The 9,912-nt window shown below is 39.3% G+C and overlaps 1 protein-coding gene across 1 annotated transcript in view; it reads right to left on the bottom strand.

The window, feature by feature from the left end:
• The window catches only part of SLC39A9 (solute carrier family 39 member 9), a 51,930-nt gene that overhangs the window by 4,213 nt on the left and 37,805 nt on the right, over positions 1-9,912 (bottom strand). Inside the window, exons 4-6 of the mRNA XM_081230295.1 lie at positions 3,546-3,614; positions 2,360-2,445; positions 1,708-1,842 (exon numbers count right to left, since the gene is read on the bottom strand). Coding sequence (XP_081086421.1) covers positions 1,708-1,842; positions 2,360-2,445; positions 3,546-3,614 — 290 coding nt within the window. The remainder of the gene's footprint in view (positions 1-1,707; positions 1,843-2,359; positions 2,446-3,545; positions 3,615-9,912) is intronic.

The following is a 9,912-nucleotide window of genomic DNA, read 5'->3' as shown; positions in this document are numbered from 1 at the left end:
TGAACAGGTTTGGCCTATATTATTAAGATGGAATCAACAGCATTAATGCAGATATCAAAGTTCAGACATTCATTCATTTATTCTACTAATATTAACAAATATGCCATATGCACCAGGCTCTAGGCCAGTGCCTGAGATACAGTGGAAATCGAGACACAGTACTTGCCCTCACAGAGCCTAGAAATATCTCAAAAGCTAATCTTTATACAATTCATTTCAATTTTTTTTTTTGTGGTACGCGGGCCTCTCACTGTTGTGGCCTCTCCCATTGTGGAGCACAGGCTCCGGACGCGCAGGCTCAGCGGCCATGGCTCACTGGGCCCAGCCGCTCTGCGGCATGTGGGATCTTCCCGGACCAGGCACAAACCCGCGACCCCTGCATCGGCAGGCGGACTCTCAACCACTGCGCCACCAGGGAAGCCCTCATTTCAATTTTTTTAATGAAAAAATTGACCTACTAAGATAATTAATTGAAAATTTAAGAACATGCCATAAATGTAATATGTAACTCCATGCCTCCAAAATTATCATACCTTCCTCTCAAAAGTTCTAAAAACTTATATTGATCAATGCAGTAATAAATAGGGTAATAGTTATTTATTTAGACTGCACTGGGTCTTAGTTGCAGCATGCAAGATCTTTTAGTCGCGGCATGCATGCAGGATCTAGTCCCCCGATCAGGGATCGACCCCGGGCCCCCTGCCTTGCCAGCGTGGAGTCTTACTCACTGGACCACCAGGGGAAGTCCCAATAGGGTAATATTTAAATGGGAACCATGTACTGCTCATTGACTAAAAGAAGATAAAGCTCCCAGTCAGGTGTTAGCAATCCAGATCAACTAACCCTTGATTAACAGGAACTTAACCATTCTTTAACCATCTCATTTCTCATATGTTCCTTTCAATACAAATTTTACTATATCAAATACGAATTGAATGACGCTCAGAAGAATCAGTGACCTTCAGAGACAGTGGGGGAAAGTGGTTTCCAGGAACTAGCCCTGAGTTGGTTTGGTTCTAAGATTTTCCTCCTGTTGCCTGCCAATTGATATTTAAGTAAAATGGGTAAGGCTGCTGCTAAGAACTGCAGCCCTAGTGGACAAAATTATAAAGCATGGAAAGGTCCAACTGGAGCAACAGAGCAGAATGCCCGGGCTCTAAGGTGACAAGCGACACATGCCACTTCAGGTCTGGAGCTACACTGAGTGCAATGACGAAGACCTGGGTACTTAACATGCAGTGATATGAGAGGTGGAAGTAGAAGAATCTGAGTCTTAGCTGAATACAGAGATCTCTGCTCATCCCTTACTGCTCTCAAAGCTGCTGCAAGCTTGTCCCTCACACTTCCTGTGCCTACTGAAACATTAAATACATTCTGTTGTGACTTACTATGTATCTGTCAAATAAAATTAGCATGTCTGATAAGGTTTAAGTTGTATTATTTTAAAGATCATATATTTGTGCAAGTATTTTTGGAACTGATGGGGAAGAAGTTTTCGAATTAAATGAATAAGAAAATGCTCCAAATTTATGAAGAGGATTGACTTGGAATTAAGATGTACACTTTGTACAGGTTTTTAATTCGAATTTTATCTTTAGTTTGAGGGGGCAATTTAACTGAAAAATTCAATATAAGAGACTATACCTTCTAGTAGATCACAAAGAATTAGATACTTGTCTAGATAAGCTAGGAATGAGTCAGACTTACCTTACTTAGTCCTAAGTATGTCACCATGGACATAACTGGTGCTGCCAGTGCAAAGACCAGTAAGTGCTTTCTGATTCGATTCCGCTCGAGGCCTGCATGCATTAAGAAGGAAACCAGCCCAAAAGCAGCTGGTGCCTGGAAAAGAAAAACTATCCCTTATTACTCTGGAAGTTTGGATTGCTTCTACATTATGAAGTACATATCATTTGACTGAATTCTCATACAAGAAAACTAGGCACAATAGTAAGTCTGGGCTTTGCCTTTTAGGAATTAATGTTCTAAGCTAGAAAATATCCCATTTGTGTGTGTGTGTGCGTGTGTGTGCGTGTGTGTGTCTGTGTAATAGTTAAGAAAAGAGTATAAAGAAAGGAAGAATATTTATGAACAAAAATTACTATGAAATGTAGAAATGTGTAGAGGACTTAAAAGTTTGTGTACATGACCATAAAAAAATAAAACCCCTTCAAGTATAAGGTTAAGAAAATGGTAGCAAAAGACCCAGCTATGAACAGATTTATTCAATTCTCTAAAATGAACAGCAATTACGAAAATAACTAAAAAAACTTTCCATTCCAGAAAAACATAATGACCAAAGAGAAATTTTAATTATAAATGTAGTCAAGACCAAATCTTACACCAAAATTTTGCTTACCTTATGTAGCATTATTGCCACAAACACAATTAACTGGACACTAGTTTGTGAAGTAGAAGCTGCTGCTCCCAAAGCAACACCATCAGCTGAATTTGGAAAAAGTGAAACATAAAACACTATAACTATAAATAACAACTATAATAGTGTGGTGAGTGACTGTGTGGGCTTTAGAGTCAGACAGAGCTGGACTGGACTCTGGGACGGTTACTTAACCTTTCTGAACCTTAGCCTTCTCATTTCTACAATGGGTTCAATAAAGTATGTATTCCTAGGGTTTTCATGAGGTAACGTATGTGAAGAGCTTAGCATAGGTGCTATTCAATATTCTATTTGTCAGTTATTGTTGCTGTTGTTGGAAAAGTATGATGCTCAAAAATCTACTGATTAATCAATCAAACTGTAATAACAGAAATATCAAAGAATTTCAAAGGAGGCATCTCTGCCTCTTGCAGATGAAAAACCAAAATAAAGACACCGCAACGTGGCATAGATGATTTATACGTAATGAGTAAATAGTGGTTGAAATGGATGAATTTTTTTGTTAGAAAAGCATATTTTACTAGAAAGTCCAGATAAGAGTGTGTCACCTTTCACATGCCTTTGTCACGTACAGAGCCCTACTACTGGGACTAGTTCTGGTTGTGATTCTAAGGCATGCCCTGTCAGCAATGCTGAGACTTCGACACTCTACAGCCTACCTCTGCCTCACCTGGCACTTGGGAAGATACCCAGCACCAGGGCTACTGAGTACAAAAGTGAGCAGGCTCTTATGCAGATGAGATCCTACGGCAGAGGTCAGCAAACTTTTTGTTAAAGGGATAGATAGGAAGTATTTTAGCCTTCGTGAGTCATTTGGTCTCTTGCAACTACTCAACTCAACCATTGTGTGAAAGCAGCCACAGATAAAACGTAAACAAGTGGCCATGGCTGTGTTCCAATACAACTTTACTATGGACAATGAAATTTGAATTTCATGTATTTTTCATGTGCCACGAATTATTTTCACCCATTAAGAAATACAGAACCATTCTTATTGCAACCCCAACACTGAGTACGCCAGGGCTCATGCTTCTGTTGGAGGACTTCATTAAGCAACCCTGTCCCCAAAGGCCAGCCCTAGAGTATTTCATGTGGATGGTCCCTGTGTGACAGAAAAGAAAGGGGTTCCACTGCAATCTGACCCTACCTGCAGCATGGACGACCAGACCCAGCGTGGTGGTGATTTTGGAGTTGCTAGGCCTTGCTGTTTCTGGATCTGAAGTAAAAATAAGCAAGTCAGCCATGAAGCAACGTGAAACAGAAACTATTAGAACATTCACCTGCAGGTGGAAGAAGTCTTTGAAAGCTCTTAAAGTAGAAGATTATTATTTTCCTCACTATTGTCTTTTTTCTTCTGCTTCAAACACTTGGAAGTTTCCCCTGTCCTGAAGAGGTGGGCAGGTGGAAACTTTTCATTTGACCCAGGCTTCCCTGAACAGACAAGACATCACCCCAAACAGCCTCATACCTCTTAATGCTTCACCTCCCCAAGGAAAGTGCTCTGTGGCATCTGACCACCTCTCTAGACCAATCTCATTGTCATTACCTACCCCCTCACCCTCCCCAGCCTCCCACAACTTTATCTGTATTCTAACATCAAAATGTCATTCACATTTGCCTTTCTCCATTTTATTGCCACCATCCTAACCTAAATTTTCATCAGCTCAAACCTAAATTAGCAGTAGGCTCCCATCTGGTTGTCTCCCCTTACTCTCACTTCTCCCTAACCTAATTCATCTTACACATCCTTGGTCGGATTCATCTTTCTGAATCACCACCCTTGTGATGGGTCAGTTAAGAATCTGCTGCTTTTCAAATTCAGTCCAAACTGCTCTATTAAGTAGGTCTTGAGCCCTCCATCAACTGGCATCATCTTTTTTTTTTTTTTTTGCAGAGCGCAGGCTCAGCGGCCTAGCCACTCTGCGGCATGTGGGATCTTCCCGGACCGGGACACGAACCCGTGTCCCCTGCATCGGCTGGCGGACTCTCAACCACTGCGCCACCAGGGAAGCCCATCTTTTTTTAAAAAAAAAATAAATTTATTTATTTATTTTTGGCTGCACTGGGTCTTTGTTGCTGCTCATGGGCTTTCTCTAGTTGCGAGAGCGGGGACTACACTTCATTGCAGTGCACAGGCTTCTCACTGTGGTGGCTTCTCTTTGTTGCAGAGCACAGGCTCTAGGCACGTGGGTTTCAGTAGTTGTGGCTCGCAGGCTCAGTAGTTGTGGCTCGCAGGTTCTAGAGCGCAGGCTTAGTAGCTGTGGCGCACGGGCTTCGTTGCTTCGTGGTATGTGGGATCTTCCCAGACCAGGGCTCAAACCCGTGTCCCCTGCATTGGCAGGCAGATTCTTAACCACTGCGCCACCAGGGAAGCCCTCAACTCGTATCTTATTTCTTACTGTCCAGTCCAGTTAAACCAGTTTCTGTAACACCCTCTAACAAAACTGTCTCATTCTCCTTTCCCCAAATCTCCTCACCCCTAATTCTTGGCATGTACTAAATCGCTCAGCTCACCAATCCAAAACCAAGACGTTGTTCAAAGTCTTAATTCTAGGACCGCTTACTCTGAGAAAGAATCAAAGATTAATTCCAGCTTAGAACAAGCCTCCCCTTGCCTAGAAATGTACAGCGCCATGCACAGTCTCTACATGCTACTTCAAGGTTTCTTCTGTATTCCACCTTAGATATACAAAACTGTTTTCACTTAAATATGTCCCTCCCAATTGACTGTGAACTATACAGAATTTTATACTTCTTTCCATTTTTTTATTTGTCCTATAGAATGTAGCATAGCACTGGTCACCCAACAGTTGCTTAATAAATCCTTGTTGGAGATTTTTTAAAGTATTTATCTATATTACAGGTATTGTAAGAAATATATAAACAAGTAAATAATGTCCAAACAATGTAAAGTTCGAAGACATGGACATCAAAATGCCAGGTGAAATGACAGATGGACATTATAGTCAAGTAAACTGCAAGGAATTTAATCCTTTGAGGGGTCTAGCCCGCTGAAGGAATGGTTTACAATGGAAAAAGCATGCACAAGTAAAGTATCTTTATCTTTTTACTAACAAAAATTATCTTCTAATTAAAACACTGCAAGAAGGGAAGCTAAAGCCCCTCATCACTCTGAGACAACACATATTTCAATATCACCCCAAACTGGGAAGAACGATCATATTACACTGTGTGACAAGCTGGTTTTGGCTTTTCTTTACACAGTCTTGTGGTCTAATTATAAGTAGCATCTTAAAAAAAATTAGAGGTTTTAAAATTAAAACAATTTCTATAAATCTATAGGAAAAGACTGCTTCAGAATAAATTTAATAAACAAGTTAACTTTTACTGATAATAATACATAAAACCCTGCAGGTAATAGGTAAAGCGAGGTCATCAGATACATGAAAACTAGCAAAAAGAGTGACCTCTGAGACAAAACAGGAGGAAAAATAAACACATACTACATTTAATTCTTTGTACAGGGCTACAGGGCACTAATGCGCCTATAAATGCATTTTAAATTTAAACTGACAAGAACTGCCAGAAAAATGTCATAAAGGCCACTGTGGACAACTAGGTAATGTAGCTGGAGTCAGATTCCATCCAACAGAGGGTGCTTCTCATTTGCTGTTTGGAATAAAGCACATAAGTAAAACCTTTTACTCCAAAATCAATTTCCTAAAATAAGACTTGGTTAGTTAAAAAAAAAAAGGTTGCAAGAATAGTTCAAAAAGCAATCAGTTACCCTTTTCTCAGAATGACTAATTGTCCAACATTTTGCCCCATTTGCTTTATCATTTGGGTTTATGCTCTCTTGTTCTCTATCTACACTACACGAATACACATATCTGTGTATATCTTTTTTTCTGTACCATTTAAGAGTAAATTGCATACATCGTAACTCTTTATACTTAGATACTTCAGTGTGTACTTCTGATGATAAAGGATATTTTCTTACATAATCACAGTAAAGTTATCAACTTCGGTAAATTTAACATTGATATTTTTTTCTACTCTCTCTTGCATATTCTAATTTGTCAATTGCCCAAGAATGTCTTCCAGGGCATTTTTCCTTTTCCAGGAAGGATCCAGCCTAAGATCATACGTTGCACCTAGTTATATCTCTTTAGTCTCCTTTAATCTGAGACATTTTCTTTGCCTTTGACTTTTGTGACATCGATATCTCTGAAGAATACGTTCCCTTCCCTGCACCTTTCTTGTTTTTTAGCAGAGTGGTCCTTCCTTTTGGATTTGCCTGGTGTGTCCTTCGATGACGCATGCTTGGATGGATACATAGGTGGTGCTCCTCAGGCTATCACATCTAGAAGCACAGGATGTACATCTGCCGCTCACTGGTGGTGTGAATTCTGGATTATATATTGGATATTGTAAATGTTATCTTGTGGATACTACGTATTCTATTATATTCCTCCAAAGAGTGTTGATATTTTTTACTTTGCTTTACATAACTTGATTTGGCTCAAACTGCAAACTCTGTCTTCTGGGCAGCTGCCTAAATCTCAGTTTAGTTCTTTTATGTTTAGCTGAGCTGTCTAGAGTCTGCCCAAGAAAGCATGGTTCAGGGCTTAGCCAGAGACTCGGGCAGTTTATGCATAGAATCTGGGGCTGAGTTTCTCTGTCTCTCTCCTTTCTAAGATTCTCCCCTCACTTTCCAGGGGCTGGGTACCTTGAACTCTGTCCTCTAGTTCCTTAGGCCAGAAAGACTGTGTCTTCTATCAGTTAGTTACCCCACAGGCACTGACTGCTAAAAGCAGTAAAAATAGGAACTAAAAGTAGTAAAAATAGGTTCCAAGTGTAGACTCCCTTCCAGAATTTGCCTCCTTTCGGTCACTCACTCTCCAATGTCTTCAGATAATGGTTTTCAAAATTCTGTCCAAAGTTTACAGTTATCTGTACAGAGGCTGGTCTGGTAGGAACATTCTGCCCTCACTGAAAGCAGAATACCAGTGACATTAATTCTGATCATCTGATCAAGGTATTGTCCGATTTCTTCATTTAGTTACTTTTTTTCCCTTGCAACTAGTAAGCAAATCAAAATATACCCCCTAGATTTAACCTTCATTGATGATTCTGGCCTGAGCCAATTTTTACTATGAAGGTTGCAAAGATGACTGTCCAACTCCAACTGCTTCCACATTTACCAACTGGCATTTAGCACTCTGCTGGAAGCAAATGCCCTCCCTTCTCCTTTTATCTTTCTCCCATGTGCATGTGCCCAGTGATTCCCATTTTTTCAATGATTTATGCTTTATTACTGTTCTTAATTATCTTGGTGCACAAACTGTCTGAGATCTGGCCAAGGGAAGCCCCTTCAAGCTGGTTCCTATATCCTGTGACATGTTTCCATCTTCTTTGAGCACTAGATGTTCCAAGCTCATTTTATCCTTACCCTGTCCTGTCCTAGAATCAGCCATTTCTCTGAAGAGCCCTGATATGCTCATTGCTAGTGGGGTGTCTTTACTTCTAGGCCCTCTCTGCACACAGAACTAAGACACACATACATGTATACATAGACACACATGTATATGTATACAGACACATACAAGTTTTAGAAATCATGATTCCAATAGCTCCGATTCCAACCCACCCCTGTAGCGGTTCTTTCTTGCTTTCCCTCATTCCCTATTTGCATGTCCCTTCTTCCTCAGTGAGGACTCTGGTTCCACCAACTGCAACACATTTATTCATTTCCTCAATCTTGTAACACATCTAAACTAGTTTCAGAACTGTTTTGCCCACACCATTTCAAAAAGCAAAGCCTACTAAAAAGAATTCAGTACTGTTTACGCTTCTTCCCCAACTCTACTCACCACTAAAGGTATATAGTCAAATACTACATTCATAAGTTACTTGAATTAGTTTTTTCTACATCCCCTTCAGTATAACTGTGTTATTCATTTGAAGTATAGTTCATCTGTTTCAGTTAGCTCCCCCACCCTTTGTTGATTTCATTTTATACTTTGAATATGGAAAACATTAACATATTTCCCCAAGTCAAAACTATATCAAAAAGGCATGCCCGGGGAAGTGTCATGCCCTCCCAAAACCCTTCTACCTTATCCCACCCATGCCCTCACTCCTACAAATAATCAACTTTGTTTTCTAGCTGATCCTTCTTATGTTTCTTTTTTGTAAAGATAAGCAAATATACACACGTATACTTGTTTCCCCAACATAATATATGATGTATAATAATTTATTTATTTATTTTTTCCCCACTTAACAGTATTTCCTGGAAATCTCTCCATATTGGTTCACAGAGATCTGATTCCTTATTCTATTTCATGGCTACATAGAACTCCATTACATGGACACACCACACTACACTCAACCAATCTGCATGACTGGACATTGAAGTGTTTTTACAATGATAAACAATGCTGCACTGATTAGTCTTGTGCATATGTATTTTCATATTGGAGCCGATTCATCAGAACAGATTCCTAGAAGTGGGATTTTGGGGTTGAAGGGTAAATTCTCCACTACAGGGGCTGCACACCCACAGCAATAGATGAGAGTGTCTGTTTCGTCGCAGCTTTGTCAACAGAGTGTACTGCCAAGGTTTTGAATTTTTGCCTATCTGACAGGTGAGAAATGGCATCTCAGTGGAATTTTGATTTGCAGTCTTCTTATTTTGAGTGCAAGGAACATCTTTTCATATGTTTAAAGACCATTTTTATATATTTTAATGAACTATTTGTTCATGTCTTTTGCCTGCTTTTCTACAGATTTTTTTGGTAGACCAGGGATTGTTAACCTGGAGTCTAATAGAAGAACACAGGGAGAATGCAGGGGGTGTCTGTGACCTTAACTTAAAAAAAAAATGTATTTTTACTTGTACTAACCTCTAACTGAACTTTAGCATTTCCTTTAATTATAAATATAGACAATAAACCACAAGTAATAGTAGCACTACCTTTACCAATAGAAATCAGATAATTTCATATTATTTTATAGTTATAAGATATCATCATATTATCACTTTCACTCATCACTACTTTATTTATTTATTATTATTATTTTTATAGATACAGATTTCACTATATTTAAAACTCAGTACTTGGGAAGGCCCTTATAATGTCCTTTACGCTGCAAACTATATAAAGGAAAATTTTAACTGCATAAATGAGTTTAACGTATTTATGCTGTAGAACAAAATGAAGCAAACTTTAAACATTTATCACTCTCTTTCATCACTACTTTAAATTAAGGGCTTATAGAAGTGCTGCCACGTTGCATGATTACAGTCTTCCTGTTTGTAGATGCTCATGTGACGGAGCTGCGCAACTAACAGGCAACTCTACACCTAACAGTCATCAGCCACAAAACAGTAGAAGTCATGGGATCTCTTGCTGGTGACCAAGATATCTATGCTGCTTTCTAGCAGTTCCTATCTGCAAAATTCTCTGTCAATGTATTTGAAAAGAAATATCTGTAAACCCTTATGTCCATTATAACCCTTTCAAATGTATTTATATCAAAAAAGTTTA

The sequence above is a fragment of the Mesoplodon bidens genome, assembly GCF_964165515.1.
Source record: "Mesoplodon bidens genome assembly, chromosome: 3".
NCBI lineage: Eukaryota > Metazoa > Chordata > Mammalia > Artiodactyla > Ziphiidae > Mesoplodon > Mesoplodon bidens.
This window is presented reverse-complemented; position numbering and strand designations above follow the sequence as displayed.